Below are 19659 nucleotides of genomic sequence, written 5' to 3'. Positions count from 1 at the left end.
GTGCAGTACAGTGTTTTGACTTTTGGCCTGGGAACAGAGCTGATAACAATGATGTTTTGGTTTGGCCAAGGACTTTGTGAGCCTCATGCTCTGCCAGGGAGGAGGGGAAGCTGGGAGGAAGCGGAGACAGGACACCTGACCCGAGCTAGCCAAAGAGGTATTCCATACCACAGCACGTCATGCCCAGGAGGTAACTGGGAGTTACCCAGAAGGGCTGGGGGACTGCAGGGTTGGAGGAGGTATCGGTCGGTGCTTGGTTGGGCTGGGGGGGGCGAGTTATCAGTCTGCTGGTGGTGAGGTGTTGTATTCTCTTCCCTTGTTATTTCCTTTATCATTATTATTATTGGTGGTAGCAGTAGTGATCTGTGTTATACCTTAGTTACTAAAACTGTTCTTATCTCAACCCGTGGGAGTTGCATTCTTTTGATTCTCCTCTCCATCCCTCCGGGAGTAGGGGGAGGAAAAGAAGGGGGGGAGTGAGTGAACGAGCCCTCTGCCTGGTTTTAAACCACAACACTGTGTTTTGTAAACAGCCAAATGAAAAGTTACTAAAAAGTGACACGAAAAAAATCCATACTCTTCACTCAAGATTTGAATGGAGTCTGTGTACAGTAGGTCCAGTACCTTATACTAGGATAAGTGGAAATATAATTGGAGAAATATTTTATTCTTGATTGACCAATATACAATTTTGTCCCAGCTTCATGCTTTTATGTAAGTGATCTGAGGTAGCTAATGGCTTCTGCAGTGACATGAGCAAATAAGAAAAAGGGATACAGCCATTACAAGTGGATCCATTTTTGCTGCAGCTCTCGCTCCTAATTCTAGCCCTTCTGCCTAAATCACAGCAAACTGAGAAAGAATATGTATTACAGAGAGATGTTTCAAGTGCAGTGCTGTTGGTATGTAGGCAGAATTTAGATCAACGTGCAGCTTTCTCAATCCTACAATATTTTTGTCTGCAAGTCTTCACTGTTTATAACCATATTAGTGCTGTGGTAGAGATCTCGTGAAGGATTGTCTCTTCCTGACACTTATCCAGTAACACAACATTGCTATTCAGAAAGATAGAATGGGGACACAGTTTCCTCTTGCTCTCTGGCAGAGCTGCACATGGATTGAATAGAGCAGACCATCACTTCTCTGCTGATAAGGCATAGATGCTACAATTTCCCATCATATTACTTTGCCAGTTGTGGCTATTAGTACAATACTCCATTATGGTTTTTATCGTTATGATCGTTAATGTGTACACAATGCTGTGAGTTCTCAAGTTTTGTATATCTCATCCATTAGGAATGTATCCGTTGTTGGATTACTTGAGGTACCAGAAGAACAAAAGTCTAGGGAGTAGAAAAGGAAGCAAGCTATCTGCTGCTGGCTTTTTGTTTGTTTTTTCCATGTATTGTCAAGGGGCAAGCTAGTATCTCTTTTCTTCTGGAATCCTGTTAGCAATAGGATGAATCTTAACTATGCACTACAAGTTTTGGACCAAAATGCTTAAAGGTCTTGCTTTTATTAATTCACTTTTCCCTACTTAAATAGCATGCAGTACATAGCTAGTAACCCTACATTTCAAGATAATCACTTATCAGTTGCTTGCCTTACCAGAAGTAGTTGTGTGTTTTCTTCAGAAAGCTTTTGTTAAGAAACTTTTATCTCCTCCAGAAGAACAGGAGCGTGAAACAAACAGAGCATCACTTTTCCTTTTTGTTTAATCTGTTTTGCAGTAATTAAAGCACCAAAATTTTTCAGTTATTTCAGTCATTTTAATTTTCCAGTTATTATGTCTTTGCTTTTTTTTTGGGGGGGGCGGTGACGGGAGGAGATAGGGAGAGAGCAAAATCAATTTCTTCCTGAAATTCTGACCACTTTGCATTCTATAATGAAATGCTCATGTGTCTTAAAGGACAGGATGTTTTCTTGATGTGTTACCAGTTTTATATGTACTAAAGTTACAACAGGCTTTGTTCCAGTCCATGTTCTTGTATGGAAATCAACCAGATAGTTGCTTAAATCTGTTCTGGTTCAGGATTAGATGTACATGTACATCTCTATTACATAATTCATATATGTATAAATAGATGCATAGAAGTGTCAAATAATGTGTTGCAGGTACAGTGCTCCATCCCTGTCTGTGTTCAAGGCCAGGTTGGACAGAGCCTTGGGTGACCTGGTTTAGTGTAAGGTGTCCCTGCCCATAGCAGGGGGGTTGGAGCTAGATGATCTTAAGGTTCTTTCCAACCCTAACTATTCTATGATTCTAATGCCACATTTACTGAAGACAGGCTAAGCTCCTCTTCACATTAAGTTGCTCATTTCTTTTCAGGATGTTATGTGGTGCTGATCATTCTGGTACTGGATGCTTTTTTGCTTACCTTTCTCAAATTTAAAATCGGTCAAGTAGGGCAGTCCAGGCAAGCAAATATTTAGAAGAAGTATGAAGCCTGAGAAAGAACTTGTCTTTGATTGGAAAAAAAATATTTTGATTACTAATCTGCAACCCCCTTGTTACCATTGGAGAAAAGACTATTTAGAATTGAGTGAGAGAGAGGTTCTACAATCAGAAAAAGATAACCAAACTAACCTACCTTCTGCTGCTTGTTTGTGATTTCTTGTTGGCCAGCTGTGGACATGTAGATCAGCTTTGTGGTATTTGAAACTAACACTGCTATGCCAATTTTGTATTTGTTTAGTAGATAGTTATACTCTGATTCTTACCCCCAAGCTCTACATTAAGCCCTTGAGACAGCTGATTAATGTTCCCTGGACATCTGGGTGTCCCTCTGAGTTTGGTAGAACTGTGATTTAGTTCTCTAAGTGTATTCTCTCTCAAGTAGCATAACAGTAGGATGGTGATAGACTCTCCTGCTATCAGTAGCCCTCTTTAGGCAAATACAGGAATCCTGGTTAATCATGATTGTTCATATATGTCTATTTAATTCTAGTCATTCCTCTAATTGAGCTTCTTCCAAGGCTGGAGACCTGAAAGGAAGACCCTGTGATCAGCAAGGAAAATATCCTGCCTGCAGCAGGCATCTTTTTTTCATTTATTATTTTCTCTCCTCTGTTGTCATGCTTGACTGGAAGCACAGAGCTTTGTTGGCCTCTGAGCTGAATGACAAGAAAAAGTATGATTTACTTAATGTTATCCCTCACTCCAAATAAGGCAGAGACAGTGGCAGTTTCTCCTTGCCCTTGGGCAAAGCAGACACCAAAAGCAGCATGGATTGGAGCAGGTGGGCTTGGCTGCCTTCTCTATCCCACTTGGTTTGTCCCTGCTTACCAGGGGGAACCTGCCTCAGCAGGAGATCATCAGGCTTAGGTGAGGCTGTCCCCCATCTCTACTAAGAGGAGATGCTCTGCTTGCTTTGAAACAGCAGGGAGGGGGAAATCTAATGGTTTGTGGGATTTTGTAGAGCTCTAGGTACTTCTTAGTAGCTGTAGTGTTTTCCTGTTTCCCATCAGCTGCTGGCAAAGCCTACCACTTGCTGCTTAGAATCATAGAACAGTTAGGGTTGGAAAGGACCTTAAGATCATCTAGTTCCACCCCCCCCCGCCATGGGCAGGGACACCTCCCTAGTAAGTAAGCACAAGTAAGCTTGTGCTTACTTACCCCCAAACCTTAGCGGAGAACTGATGCTAATCTTGACGTGTGATGTGTCGTAGGGGCTTCATGGTTAGCGGGCACTATGTGTTATTATTGCACATCATAGGGCTATCTGGGCTCTGGCTTGTCTTGTGGGTGCTGGGATGACAAAAGTCCCTGCTTAAATCATAAGCTCACCTATTTACAGAGTAATTAATGTACAGTTGGGAACTGCAGAACCCTGAGTGAAATCTGAACTTGATCCATAGACTTCAGCTCTTCCCTATCCTGTGATGCTACTAAAAAAGATTAACGTTACCCATCTTCATTTGGGTGTTGGGAAAACTAGTTCATTTTTTGTTTGCATAATGTTTTGCATGTGAAAATGAAAGGTTCTTTGTGTGCAGGTGCATTGTCCTCCCACTCAAATATTAATTCTGTTCTGAAATAGCATGTTTTTCAAACAGCCATATAAGGGAAGACTGATTTTTGTTGTTGTTGTTTTTTTTTCCCTCCTGAATATTTGAGTTGCATCCTGCATATGTTGGCATTTGAAAACAAATTTCTTTTTCTAAAGTTTATTCTGTGTGTTTCTACCAATAGCAGCCCTGAATAAGTGAGAACGAGCAGTTTATGCAAGCTAATGGAGGGGTAAAAATCCAACATGAAAACATGTTTACGTGTACATCCACTTGAAAGATCTGTTCTAAGATGAAGGTATGCACAAACTGCAAGGTATTATCATTGTCTCATTTGGCCATTTCCTTCTAGCTACGGATGTGAAAGATTTCTCTAAAAAAAAATTTTTCATCTTCTATGTATTTTACAGTACACACTTATATAAATATGCCTATAAAGTCCCACAAAAAAAAACCAAAACAAACCCAACAACCCACCATTTTAAAGGATAGACATAAAGTCTTCATTGCTTTCCCCTTGTCTATTAAGACATTCAACTGGAAACACACTCATGTTTTTTTCAGTTTCATTTAGTTCCTTTTGCTTGGTCCTGCTTGAATTTCCACAGCCATTGATTGCTGTGTCTCAAAGGGTATTCACCATGTTCTAATATTTCTCAAACTGAAGAAGCCATCAGGGCTCCTCCTTCTGCATCCTTGCTTACACATACATTTTTTCTTGCCCTCACCTTCATCATTTGTTGACTGATGGCCTGATGCTGACACTTCCCTATACTCAAATTGGCATAATTATTTCAATGCAGAAGGCTTGGAGGCTGCACTCAGAAGTGGTGCGGCATCTCATCCCTAATGTGAATATCATGTCAGAGAATCATATCATAGAATGATTGAGTTGGAAAGGACCTTAAGGTCACCTGGTCTGTGAGTTGTTTGTATCAGTTGAGAAGTGTGTATCAGAGATTGCTGTGATATTTGTCAAAAGTATTTGGGTGAGGATTGAGCCAAAGCAGCAAAACCTGTATGGCTGTCCACAGGATAAATCAGCAGATGTCTCTGCACTAACCACAGTGCCATTTTGCAAAGAGTGAATCCCTGCTCCTGGCAGGCTGCTGGCCATTTCCCATCCTGAAATTCTACCAGCTGATGGGAGCACAAATGCTTCTGGACAAGACCAATACGTAGGACACTCAGATGGTTTATCCTGAGACATGGAAGCGTTTATTTTCCCCAGCCAAGACACTGTTTCATCATCATCTAAAGGCAAGATGATGTGACTTTATTTAGGCTGACAATAGAGGCTGTAGAAGGGCTATAGAACAGTTGGTTCAGTTTTTAAAAACTGACAGCATGGAGGGAGGAAAAGGCATTTACCCATGGTATTTTTGAACAAAAATGAATCTTTGAAAAGAGGCTGAGTGCTGGGCAGGTAGAGGCAGGAAGCCTGCCCAATAGAGCTTTTTTCAAATGACTTGCCACTTTGGGGAAAATGTTTATCACCTGCCGTGTTATCTATCTCTGATCCTGTCCCAGCTCCCTCTCTTGGTGTGTACCTTCTTCATAGCACACGATTCCAAATTTGACCACTAGATGAATACATCCCTATTGCAGAGCTCTGGAGTGCCTTGCAGGTGCTTGCCTTGGAGTCAAGGTTTTGTATGCTTGTGCAGTATAATTTTTGCCTCTGCAACAAAACAAAGGATACAAAGGGCAAATGTTCCTATTGTTGCTTTCACATTTGTAGATTTGAAGTATTGTATGTCAAGATAAGTGACATGTTCAGTGTTCTTCCTGTGATTTGTTCTTAAGAATGATGAATCAGCTGCAGGGTTAATAATAATTGGGATGTTGGTAATGAAGATTTCTTTAAAAGTAGATTAATGTGTCTGAGAAAATGTCTGTAAAGGTGGAAATGATCTGTTAAAGTTCAAAGTAGTATCACAAAACTTAAACATCTAATGTACATCTGTCTGAGCTCTGGGTGGTTTGTGAGGTTGAATATAGTTTGTGCTCTTGGATTTGATCAGTAGAGTTGACAGTATATGTAATAACAAAGAAAAAAGTAAAAATCATTCCCATGGTCACGTATATGCCTCAGACTGATCTCTGTGGCTAAGTGCATAGGTATTTTCCAGTAAATCACTTCTTAACCAAATTAAGATTAGGGTGATACTAAAAAGCCAGATTGTAGATCTGATGTGAAGAATTGTGCATGCTGTAGCAGCAGTGCAATAGTATTTCAAAGTTGAGCCTGTGATTAAATAATACATTTGAGGCAGGATTAAAACTACTACTTTACACAAAAAGGCCATGTAGTAAGTTTGAAAGAACCTTGGATGGTTGGATGAAAGTAGTTTTGGTTTTTCCTATGAAACACAGATTAAATGTGGGATGGCTCCTATGACTGGAGTGTTGGAGTGGAAAGAAGCAGACTACAGGAAGAGTAGGCAGAGAGAAGGGGCTGTCAGCCTCTATGTCAATACCCAACTCAATTGCATGGCGCTCTGCCTGGGGCTGGATGAGGAGCTGACTGTGAGAGATTACGGATTCAGGATTAAAGGAAGAGCAGAGACAGCTGACTTTATAGTGGGAGTCTGGTACAGGCCACCCAACTAGGAAGACTGAGTGGATGAGGCCCTCTATAGACAGAAGCCCAGATCTTCATGGGTGACTTTGACCACACTGATATTGTTGGAGTAGCAACACAGCAGGGCATCCCACCTTGGTTATTGTATTCAGCTCTGAGGCCTCCAGTGTAATAATGATGTGGACCTGTTGGAGCAAGTCCAGAGGAGGTCTGTAAAGATGATCAGAGGGCTGGATCACCTCTCCTGTGATGATAAGCTGAAAGAGCTGAGGTTGTTGAGCCCATCGAAGAGAAGGCTTTGGGGAAACCTTAGAACAGCCTTCCAGTGCCTAAATGGAACCTACAAGAAGGATGGAGGAGAGACTTTTTACAAGGGCATGTAAGGATGAGAGAGAAAGGCTCTAAACTGAAAGGGGGTAGATTTAGATTAGGTACCAGGAAGTTTTTTTTCTGTGAGGGTGGCGAGGCACTGGCACAGGTTGCCCAGAGAAGCTGCGGCTGCCTCATCCCTGTCAGTATTCAAGGCCAGGCTGGATGGGGCTTGGAGCAACCTGATCTAGTGGAAGGTATCCCTGCCCATGGCAGGGGGTGTTCAAACTGGGTCATCTTTAAAATCGCTTCCAATCCAAACCACTCTGTGATTGCTAGATGAGCATCCCTGTTGCTTTTATGAATATCCACAAAAATATTTAAAAAAAAAATCCAAAACACAAACAAAAAAAAAGCATACGATATGGAAGGAAGAGGGCCAGGAGACCTGCGTGGCTAAATAGGGAATTGCTGGGTATGCTCAAGTGGAAGAGGAGAGTTTACAGGTCATGGAAGGAGGGGCTGGCCACTTGGGAGGAATATAAGGCTGCTGCTAGAGGATGTAGGAAGGCAGCTAGGAGGACTAAGGCATCCTTAGAATTAAACCTGGCGAGAAGGGTCAAGGACAGCAAAAAGAGCTTTTTCAAATACATGGCAGATAAAACTAACACCAGAGGCAATGTAGGCCCACTGATGAACGGGATGGGTGCCCTGGTGACAGAAGATACAGAGATGGCAGAGTTACTGAATGCCTTCTTTGTCTCTGTCTACTCTGCTGCAGGCAGTCCTCAAGAGCCCTGTACCCCTGAGACCTTAGATGAAGTCAGGTCAAAAGAGCGGTTTGCCTTAGACGATGAGGAATGGGTTGGAGACCACTTGAGCAATCTGGACATCCATAAATCCATGGGTCCAGATGGGATGCGCCCGCGGGTGCTGAGGGAACTGGTAGAAGTCATTGCTAGACCTCTCTCCATCATCTTTACCAAGTCTTGGGAAACGGGAGAGGTGCGTGAGGACTGGAGGAAAGCAAATGTCACTCCGGTCTTCAAAAAGGGCAAGGAGGACCCGGGTAACTATAGACCGGTCAGCCTCACCTCCATCCCTGGGAAAGTGATGGAACACCTTATCCTTGGTGCCATCTTAAGGCATATCAAGGATAAGAGGGTTATGAGGGGCAGTCAACATGGCTTCACCAAGGGGAAATCATGTTTGACCAATCTCTTAGCCTTTTATGAGGAAATAACATGGTGGATGGATGATGGCAGAGCGGTGGATGTGGTCTACCTTGACTTCAGCAAAGCATTTGACACAGTCTCCCACAGCATCCTCACAGCTAAATTGAGGAAGTGTGGTCTGAATGATCAGGTAGTGAGGTGGACTGTGAACTGGCTGAAGGAGAGAAGACAGAGAGTTGTAGTCTATGGGGCGGAGTCTAGTTGGAGGCCTGTAACTAGTGGAGTGCCTCAAGGGTCAGTACTGGGACCGGTATTATTTAATATATTCATCAACGATTTAGATGAGGGAATTGAGTGTACTATCAGCAAGTTTGCTGATGACACTAAGCTGGGAGGAGTGGCTGACACACCAGAAGGCTGTGCTGCCATCCAGCGAGACCTGGACAGGCTGGAGAGTTGGGCAGGGAATAACTTGATGAAATCTAACAAGGAAAGTGTAGAGTCCTGCATCTGGGCAGGAACAACCCCAGGTTCCAGTATAGGTTGGGAAACGACCTGTTAGAGAGCAGTGTAGGGGAGAGGGACCTGGGGGTCCTAGTGGGCGACAGGATGACCATGAGCCAACACTGTGCCCTTGTGGCCAAGAAGGCCAATGGCATCCTGGGGTGTATTAGAAAGGGGGTGGTTAGTAGGTCGAGAGAGGTTTTCCTTCCCCTCTACTCTGCCCTGGTGAGACCGCATCTGGAATATTGTGTCCAGTTCTGGGCCCCTCAGTTCAAGAAGGACAGGGAGCTGCTGGAGAGAGTCCAGCGCAGGGCAACAAAGATGATTAAGGGAGTGGAGCATCTCCCTTATGAGGAAAGACTGAGGGAGCTGGGTCTCTATAGTCGGGAGAAGAGGAGACTGAGGGGTGACCTTATCAGTGTCTATAAATATATAAAGGGGGAGTGTCACGAGGATGGAGCCAGGCTCTACTCAGTGGCAAACAATGATAGGACAAGGGGTAATGGGTACAAACTGGAACACAAGAGGTTCCACTTAAACTTGAGAAGAAACTTCTTCTCAGTGAGGGTGACGGAACACTGGAACAGGCTGCCCAGGGAGGTTGTGGAGTCTCTTTCCTTGGAGACATTCAAAACCCGCCTGGACACATTCCTGTGTAACATTATCTAGGTGTTCCTGCTCCGGCAGGGGGATTGGACTAGATGATCTTTCGAGGTCCCTTCCAATCTCTAGCATACTGTGATACTGTGATATGTCTGCAGGAATCTGTACTTTTCAGGAATAGAGAAGACTCAGGCTCAAATTCTGCTGTCATTCTTCCCTCCTCTTCAAAGAAGACTCCAGCTGCAGGCTGCTTATATTAGGGTTTTTTTCTTTTGTTCAGCTTTGCCTAAACAGAAAGTCTTTCTACGAAGTTTTGTATTGCTTTTGTCAGGGAAAAGCTCTCTAATCCAGAGTGAATTTGCTGTTTTTACAAAAGGGAGGGGATCTATAAGTCCCAGAGTATTAACTTCCACCTGAGACATCAACACCCAAATTAATCTCTCCAGTTTTTTTGCAGTGGATGCATTCAATCTCACACACATACTCTCTTTCTGCCCTAGTGAGTATTGCACATTACATCACTATGTACTGTTCTAATCTGAAGCTAAAACTGGGTGTTACATCACATTACCTGAAAGAATACAGACAATGTCTCCATCAGTAGAATTACCTGTTCACCAGACTGCCTGCAGCATTAGCTTAGTGGATTTAGCACAGAGCAGTAGAATAACCTTGGTATTATGCTGTCTTAGGGCAAGAAAAGATACTACTTTCTCGATATTCATTTTTAAGTCCTGTAGTGAAAAATACCTGCAGAACATGAAAATACTACGAAATTCTATCAAAATTAATTGCAGTAGTTGTTCTCATCTAGGTAATGGATTAAAACTTAAACAGGGGAAGTTTAGATTGGCTATAAGGAGGAAATTCTTTCCTGTTAGGGTGGTGAGGCACTGGAATAGGTTGCCCAGGGAGGTTGTGAATGCTCCATCCCTGGCAGTGTTCAAGACCAGGTTGGACGAGGCCTTGGGTGATATGATTTAGTGTGAGGTGTCCCTGCCTATGGCAGGGGGTTTGGAACTAGATGATCTTAAGGTCCTTTCCAACCCTAACTATTCTATGATTCTATGATACGATTTTTGAGCTGTTATCCTTTTAGCACAAAACCTACAAACAGACCAAACTACCAATGCATAGCTACAAAGCACTGTTAAAGAAGTTCTCACTCAATAGCCTTTCATATTTTTCATATTATGTCCTAGAATATGAGGCCAAAAGAGATCTTTACATTCATCTACCCTTATGTCATTTGTAGTATGAATCATAAAATAACAACCAGCATTTCCTGACCCTTCATGTGATTGAATTAGAGTTTAAAAACAATACATGTGTGTGTATATGTATATATATATTTTTAGAAGTTTATCTAATCCTGGTTTGCCGATGATGCAGAATTTATAAGACCAGCAATTTAGTCTACATTAGATGTAATCATCATACTTGGAAACATCTTACTCAGTTTGAGCTTTCTTTCCAGTGTTGTTTTCCGTTTTCCCTCTATGCGTTGAGACTTAGGCTCATTAATTTTAGAATTGGATTTTGGAGTTCAAAAATATTAAGAAAAACAACCTCCCTTGTTGAAAAAGCATGTCAGCCTTTCCTTGTGTTCTTGAAGTGTGGTGCAAAGCTCTTAGTGATTGTCAGTCCAAGGTGAAGGGTTATTTATCTGGTCAATATTTGTCAATCTACATATAACATTCACCTTTACCAAATGCATTGTAAAAAAAATTCATTCCCTTTCTTTTTCCGACCTTGGTAAATGTCAGATTTCTTTCCTTTTATTTCTTTTTTTTCCTTTTCGATTTTATCAGTAGGTGTTTGGGTTTTTTTAAATGTTTCACCAATACCAGCATGTGATGATTTTGTTTGTAGTGCACACTCTGTTTTGGAATGGCTGTGGCCTAGTGCCAGCACTAAAATACACCTAAAGTTTTAAGAAATAAATCAAATGATACGGTGATGATATTCTTGGCTCTGCAGTCCCGTCATGCTTTCTTGGCCTTTCCAAACCAATTGGCTTACTTATAAAATTTCCTATATGACTTTGCACTAGCATCTGCAGTACTAGTGCAGTCAGAAATCTGCATTTTGACAAAATCCACCTAGAAGCAGTTAAATAATACAGGACTATTTTTTGCCTTCCTGACTCTCAAATAAAAGGTGATATCTTGAAACACCATTCCTTGTCTCCTGCAATAATAGCAATAACATGGTCTTAAAGTAAATTTGTTGCAACTTTTCAAAAAGTTATGCTCTTCTAGTTAAAAAAGGGAGATGTTGATTAAAAATATCTTCAAGTGTTTTTAATTATGTGCATTCTGTATTGTAAAATTACCTTAGGCACCAAGTGAGCGCGTTTTTCTTTCAAAGTAGATGGTAGATAAATATTGCTTCATGTGGAAACAATAAATTCCTTTGTATGAATTATGATGGTTTTTATTTGGTTTTGGGTGTCAGGAGGAATAAGTCAAAGCACTATCATCAGAAATAGGCATAATTGTTGGTCAAATTCTCCAAACAGAAAATTAAAAGCCAGCCATTTTAATTGTTTATATTGAGATTTTGCTGTGGCCTATGCAGATTTGTTAGAGTTGAATGCAGCAGAGTAACATTACGAGTTATAGTTTGGAAATTATGAAAAAAATAATTATTTTGATTTTCACAAGGTATTTTGACCTTTATAGCGATAGGCAAAATGATGTGCAGCTCTAAAGCAACAGACCATCATCAGTGGTCATTGAATATACCTTTCTGCGTGGCACAATCCTTGATGTACCGGGGTTTGAAGTACAACACATCTTGCAAAGCTTTAAGTATTAGGCTATGGTTGGCAGCTTCAGAAAGGAAGTCATTCCTTTATTAGCCATCTGTCTCTGAGGCCATAGCAAAAAAACTTGGATGTTCCTAATGTATATAGGTAGCTGATAGTAAAACTGCCGCTGAGTTGGGATCTCAGTTGATCTGGGCCAAAACTTCTCAAAGTGGATGTACTCCTGCGCTTTGTCACGGGGATAGCAAAGGACAGCAGGATTCTTGGAGTACAAGGTGAAAGAAAAAGTTATCCAGACACCAGAAAAGACAATAGTGATGTGCCAGAGGAGAACAGGGCAGGCATGCAGAGAGTGTGCACATGCAGGGAAAAATACAGGTGTAATGCTCAGGGGGGCTAACCAGTCTCTGCAGACTGATCTTGGCAGTAGTTGGAGCTTGTGATACATTTTGACCTGCAGTTTATATAATCTTATATTAAGTTTGAAATATAGTTTATATAGTCTTCATATAGTTTATATGTAACATATATTGTGTAGTGCTTTGCTTTCCTTTGTCTACAGAAAATTATAAGCTATATGGAAGTTTTTATGGGATTCCCAGTATAACCTTCATATACGGTGGTATGTTGACATATCCTTTTAATTTAAAAATATATGAAGTTGTAAAATGGATGTTGGTGTATAGATCTGTATAGTTAAGGAACCAAACAATCTTGGTAGTCCTAGGGTTCCATCATATGATAATTGTTCTTCCGCTACCCTGAGTCATTTGGTATGCTGAAACTACTGCCATTACCTGTTCACTTATTGCAGCTGCAGCATAAACCAGAGTAATTGCCTAACAGTTGTCATAAAATGACATCTTTCTTATAAACCTCTTTTAGAACTGAAAGGCCACAATAAGGTCTTCCTGGAGTGTTCTCTTCTCCAGGCTGAACAGTCCGAACTCTCTTAGCCTTTCCCCATAGGAGAGGTGCTCCATCCCTTTAGACAGGTCTTCGCTGTTCCAAGTGAAGATTGTTAGAGTACAGAAATGAAGTATAAAACTAAGTGCAAAGGAAATGCTTCTTCCTCTTATGAACTACTTAATTCAGCACAGAGTTATTTTTTTTTTTTTTGTGCAATGCTAAAGTCTTACCCTGGTTTCATCATGTCAGATTAAGCACAGAAGTGGAAATGTACAGAATAACCACCATTAGTTTTTGACAGGTTTAGAGTATATCCAGGTGTGACTTACTTTAAATATTATTTACTTATTTAATTACTGAAATACAATGAGGTTATGGAGTTTTTTTAAGAAAGGAAGAAGTGGAATTTAGCAGAAGTATTGCTTCAAATAAAAGCAACTTTCCATTGGCACAGGTCCTTTAAAGGAAGTCTAAAGATGCTCCCCAGCATAATGGTTTTATAAAGGGTCAATGTGCAACAAGAAAGGTATCTTGTGACCTTATTCCTACTTCAGACCTTAGGTACCTAATTTCAGCTCCTGTTTTCTCTGAAAAAAAAAAAAACATGTCACACGGTTCATTTTGAAAGTTGTTTGGAGTGACTTACAGTCTCACATTTTTTGTTCATCCTGTGTACTGCTTTATTGCCTTAATGGAAGGGTATAAAGATATTTTCTTCCAGGATGGGATCAACTATAAGCTGCATAGAAAATAAGCAACAATTTATTTGTCATGTTTTTGTAGCTCTTTTGAAATGAATTTTTCACAGTGTATACCTGAGTAACTGATCCTACTATATTTTTGCTTGCATGCTGGTGCCAGTTTAAAATTTACTGGCACAAGTGGTACATCTTGTGTCTGCTCCCAAGAGAAGCCACAGGTACCCTGTGCTTCAGATTCTCCTGCAACCACTTTGGGTTGCTCCTTCTTCACCCAAGAATTCTCTGGAGTGAGAGTCTTAAGTGGACAGGGTGTTTTTTTTTTTCCTCTGCCTAATTTAGAGAGATAATTCCTGCCCTTGAGATAGCATCTGCGTTCCCAGAAGGTGTAGCATAAGAAGTGCATTTGGCCGTGCTGGTTTTGAGGAAGTAGGGGCCAGTGCCACATATGGGGAAGGGGAAGGCCTTAGACAGTGCTTATAGCAGGGATGAACTGTGTCATTCCTTGGAAGATGTGGGGAAAGGGAAACAAATCAAATAGGTTCTGGAAGTGGTCCCAAACAGGTTGAAAAGGAGAATAAACCACGTTAATGATTAATGATGACAAAGCTCATTCAGCTTGAAAAGTACTTTCTGTAAGTGCTAAGTGCTGGCATTAAAAATGTATGCATTTTCCTTTTAATCCATGCTTGGTGTCTGCAAATGGAGGGGAAAAGGGAAAGCCAATACTGTCATTATAGCAACACTAATACCTCTCTACAGCTGAAATCAGTTTGCCAATGCATGTGACCTAGGCTCTGGTTCTTGCAGAGCTTAGCCTGCTGTGGTTGCTGCTGCTAGTGGTTCTCTTAACTTGCTCTACTACCTGCCCTGTAGAGCTATAAATGAGCCTTGGAAACCTTCTGCAAGTCAAACCTCTAAGTGAATAATTCTCTTCATTAAATCCCTACTGATAAAAAGGAAGACTGTTATCTGGCACGTGGATTTTTTTACACACATAATGCTTTTTAAGATACCTATTATCAGGTATCTGCTTTTCTAAAAAAAAAATAAATTAAGAAATAGACCTGCTGTCTCAGTTGAGTAGGAGACACAGGGAAGGGGACTCTGACAGACGTGATTTAGTGTGCTGTTAAGGTGGTAGCATGTTGCCACCAGAAAAGCTGTATACTAGAGCACCAGAAAACGTGTGGGTAGGAAGCGAAGTTTTTGCTGCAGTCAAGCTGCAAAAGGTAAAATCTAGAATAAAGCATTAATACAGGTAATAGGGGCTCTGAAAGGAGATGAATAGACATCCAACAGGCAGAACAGAAAGAGAAGAGGCTGAATGAGCAGACTGAAAGTCTGGACCTTACAGCCACAAGCCACATGCAAAGGGTTAGGCTGGGGATGTGCTCATTGATGGGCCTGTTCGATGGTGTGGCTGGAAGGAAGAAGTGGCTTTGTGCTCTGACCTTCAGTGAGGCACGCTGCACTCGGCAAGGTGGATGTAGCTCTTTGCCTACTCAGGCTGATGATCTTAAGCTCCTTTCCAACCCTAACTATTCTATGATTCTATGATGGTGAGTCAGCAGCTGCATACCTTTTGCAAGTTCTGTCTGAAAAGGGTAATTGAAGTCCCTGGTTTGCCAGCTTGCTGCAGTGTGTAATCCTTCTCACCTCCCACCCAGCTGTATCCTGAGCTTGTTTTGTATCTTCAAATCACTCTGCTGTTGGTCTAGCCTCACTTTTTATTCACATATCTGGTAACAGAGAGTTAGGGGCTTACTTTCTGTAGTTGTCTCTAGTTTGCCACAGCTAGCTGAACTGACAGGCAGGGTGACAGCACTACAGGGTGACCCATCTGCTGGAAAGCAGGCGCTCAGTTGCTCTCTCTGTGTAGCGTCAGGCTAGTCTCCTCATCACTCTCTTTGCCTCCCCAACAGACACTTATGCAGCAGCTCCCACCATGATGTGGGAAATGTGGAGGTGGAAGGGGATGGTTGCTCTATAAGAATAATGAGGTTTGGTATTAATTTGCACTTAGTCTAAAATTTCTACCTTTATTCTCCATTTTGTTGATGGTCCTGCAGTGCACTACTGTTAGATGCTACATTTTCAGTTATGACTTGGGTAAATTGCTATGGTTGCTAGGGGAGAAAAGTATTAGTATTACCAATATTTATTATTCGGTCCCCATGGAAACTGTAGCTCTCTGGAAGTCCTAATTCTCACATTTTTCTTTCCTGTTGAAAAGATATGTCTTTAACCATGAGGTTCAGATAGTTATTTTCTAGAAATAGAAGGGAAGATGCACTACTCCTTTTTGCTCCCTGGTATGCTTGACAGATGTCTGTCTATGGATAATTACTGCTTACTAAGCTGTGTTGTGGTTTCCAGTCACATAAAGATTTTTGGAGTGTGGTTAATCTAATTTTATCGTGGTGGTGTTTTATTATTTTTTTTTTCCCCTCCTAGCTCCCTGTTTGATTTATCCTTTTCCCCATTACTGTTATTTTTTAGTTTGCTGCATATTTTAAATTGAGGAAGAGTTATTTGATGTGGAAATGAACTTGCTGTTTGCCATTTAAAGGCATAACTGTGGCAAAAGCTGTGAGCATGGCCCATGGCTGTGAAAGGGGGACAGTAGTAGTTGTATTTTCAAAGAATTCCCATTTCAAATGAAAGTGGTTAAAATAGTCACTGGTTTATTCTTGGTAGGACTGTTAACTCAGTCTTTGACTTTCTTACAGTGCCTAAAACAGTATGTGGAGCTTTTGATCAAAGAAGGTCTAGAAACAGCAATCAGTTGCCCTGATGCTGCCTGCCCAAAGCGAGGACATCTGCAAGAAAATGAGGTATGCTTTTACTGCAAGTGTTACAGCTGCCATTGTTGCCAACATACATTTTTAATACCCTCGAAATGTCACATATTTTGTCTCTGTTTGTTGAAAATGCCTTAGATTATTACTGTTCCGAATTGGAAATTTGTCTTTTCCTTTTCCCTCAACAGATTGAGTGCATGGTTGCGTCAGAAATCATGCAAAGGTACAAGAAGCTGCAGTTTGAAAGAGGTAACGCATGTAACACTACCCACTGCAAGGCTGTGGGAGTTGTATCACTCCAGAACGATCCCATAAATCAGAATCTAGCTCTGCTCATGCGCATTAAGTAGCATTATGCATTAATCATTTGGTCATCACAAAACAAACCACCAACAACAAAACAGTGGCAAAAACCACAACCAACCACAACAAAAAAAAACCTACAATTGATTCTGTTCTTGACTGGATGATTCCCAGAACTGCAGCATTCTGGGAATGAACTAAGGAAAGAAAATTATTATATTGCTCTATAGGGGGAGGAGTGACTTCTTTTTCTAGTTTTGCTGTTTAAGTTGCCTACCAGCACTCCAGGGGCTGGGGAAGTAGACTGACCCCTTTTATGGAACCACCGTTATATCCTGTTATGCCATCTGGTGCAGAATTGCGAAGCACTTCTGTGTGTATAAAATGAACCTTGTTAATTTGTATGAGGATATAAGATGACTGTGTGCCTATGGAGATGTGGAACTGTGTGGCTATTGAGAACTTACAGTAAGGTTTGCTGAGGGCAACACCCAGCCTAGAAACCACTGAAGTCATCGGTAAGTTTTTATTGACATCAGCGGGCTTTGAAACATGCAATGACTTGCCAGAAAGTAGCCTCCAAGAAAGGGCTGAAATTGTAACAGTCTTATGCTATTGTTAATCATATGGTTACATTAGGGCAGAGGCCAACTTGAAATAGAGTCCTCATAGGGAAGGCACTGTAAAAACACTTTCTGATGGGTTATACCTGCATAGTATATGCTCTATTTAACTTGAGATTCAACTGAAGAAAAATGCAACATCTCATTCTCAGAGCAAGTTCAGTTCAGTTAATGAAAGGGGGCAATTCAAACTTGGGAAACCCACTTCAGTTTGGTGCCTGTTTGCAGAGTAGGCCAGATTTATGTCTTCAATGGGTAGCATAAATTAAAGGGCTTCTTTTGAAAATGCGTGTCTTCAAATGCCCTGCCAGTCAACCTCAGCTGGAATATATTGTTACAGAAGGCCGGTCTTGTAACCACCATTGAATTTGGTCATTTATGTCCCTTTGCAGAAGTGCTTTTGGATCCATGTCGGACTTGGTGTCCATCCTCTACTTGCCAGGCAGTTTGCCATCTTCAGGAATCAAGCCCACAGGATCCCCAGCTGGTCCAGTGCAAAGCTTGCGACATTGAGTTCTGCTCTGCTTGCAGATCTAATTGGCATCCAGGTCAAGGCTGTCAAGAGAACATGCCAATCTCTTTTCTTCCAGGAGAAACAAGGTGAAGTATTGAAAAAGATGAATTATTTAGAAATTAAACACTCCATCTTTGAACAAACCAGAATGTGAATAGCAAAGAGGCATTTCCCTGATACTTGTGTTAAAGCAGCTTTCCTTCACTTAGTCATTCCTGTTCTTCTAATGCTGTATTCCAAAACTGGGTAGCTCTTGGCAGCCTCACTCCTTGCCACGAATCCCAGCAAAGCACTAAGTAGTTACTTTAGCCTTTGCCCTTTTGCCCCAGTGGAAAAAATACAACATCCAGGCAGCTCATGAGCTTCCCTTCAGAGAAAATCTTGCTGCTGCTATTCTGGACAGCATGAAGGTTGGTAAAATCATGCCAGACAGTGATTTTTTTTATTTTTTTTTTTTAATACCTTGTCAGTCATCCTAACTGCTGCATATTTGGCTAACAATTTTAAGATCCGTTTCAAGTCATTTCCAGTGGCATACCGAAGCCAGAAAGGTCATTGTGCATGTGGACCATGTAATGTCTGGGCTTGGCCAGCCTTGGAGCTGGCTATTCATAACTTGCCTTCTTCTTTCACGCTTTGCTGTAACAGATGACTAACTATGATGATGTCATGATGTGTTCCTGGTCAAATGTAGTAACTTTTGCACATGCTTTGTGTGTGCTTGACCAGAACTGCAGCTTACTAAACTTCATGGCAAGATAAAAAACTTTGTTTTCCTTAGTGTTTTGGTTGCTTTTAGGTTTTATTTCATTCTTCATTTTTTACTCCATTGAAGTTTATTTTACCATTATTTTAGAGCATAATGTGCCATTAGCTACTGTGTGTTTGGAGTTTCATATACAGTTTATGGTTTCAGAGCATTTTTCTGTAATACCATTGCTTGTAGCATGACCAACAAGTGTGTGTCCTTTTATCCTGCCACTGGGCAAAGCAATCGATCAAGGGTCAGTCCTGTTTTCAGCAAATTTTTGCTTCCCTCAGTTGTTCTTGTATCTCCCACTGGCAGTAGCTGCTGGAAGTGTCATTTGTTAAGGTATAACTTGGTTGTTAGTGTGCAAAAATCTGCATATGGTAGAAAGATACTCAAGGGAAATAAATGTTCTTCCAGTGTTTCCACATTGCTCTGTGTTGTGCCCACTGTATAAAAGAACACCGTGTGGTTTTGCACAGTGTTGTGGTTTAAACCCTAGCCAGACAGCTTGTTCACTCACTCCCAGTGAGTGGTGCCGGGCTGACAGCAATCGAGGCCCCCCCCGGGGCTCTCCCCTTCCCCACTCCCAGAGGATTGGGGAGGATGATTGAAAGAGTGCAACTCCCACGGGTTGAGACAAGAACAGTCCAGCAACCAATGTACAACACAAATCACCACCGCTACCACCAATGACAACAATGATAAGAGAAAATAACAAGGGAAGAGAATACGATACCACTGGCCAAGAAACGAGTCCCACCCAGAAGCCCGTGTCCTTCCGGGTAACTCCCAGTTACCGCCCACCCCGGGCATGACGTGCAGTGGTATGGAATACCTCTTTGGCTAGTCTGGGTCAGGCGCCCCGTCTCTGCTTCCTCACAGCTTCCCCTCCTCCCTGGCAGAGCATGAGCCTCACAAAGTCCTTGGTCAGGGTAAACATCACTTAGCAACAACCAAAAACATCGGTATCACCAGCACTGTTCTCAGGCTGGAAATAAAAACACAGCACTGCACCAGCTACCACGAAGGAGAAACATGACTGCTACTGCTGAACCCAGGACACACAGCCATGCAAGATGAGGAGAAGTGGTGCTTACCATAACT

General features: G+C 41.7%; 1 protein-coding gene across 2 annotated transcripts in view; it reads left to right on the top strand.

Moving 5' to 3' along the window:
- The window catches only part of RNF144A (ring finger protein 144A), a 67931-nt gene that overhangs the window by 41544 nt on the left and 6728 nt on the right, over window positions 1-19659 (top strand). For both annotated transcript variants that reach the window (XM_062634562.1, XM_062634563.1), the window contains exons 3-5: window positions 16293-16397; window positions 16553-16613; window positions 17683-17890. In XM_062634562.1, coding sequence (XP_062490546.1) covers window positions 16293-16397; window positions 16553-16613; window positions 17683-17890 — 374 coding nt within the window. The remainder of the gene's footprint in view (window positions 1-16292; window positions 16398-16552; window positions 16614-17682; window positions 17891-19659) is intronic.

The sequence above is a fragment of the Pezoporus occidentalis genome, unplaced genomic scaffold (assembly GCF_034315485.1).
Source record: "Pezoporus occidentalis ecotype Australia unplaced genomic scaffold, CSIRO_AGI_Poc_V1 ctg43, whole genome shotgun sequence".
NCBI lineage: Eukaryota > Metazoa > Chordata > Aves > Psittaciformes > Psittacidae > Pezoporus > Pezoporus occidentalis.
This window is presented reverse-complemented; position numbering and strand designations above follow the sequence as displayed.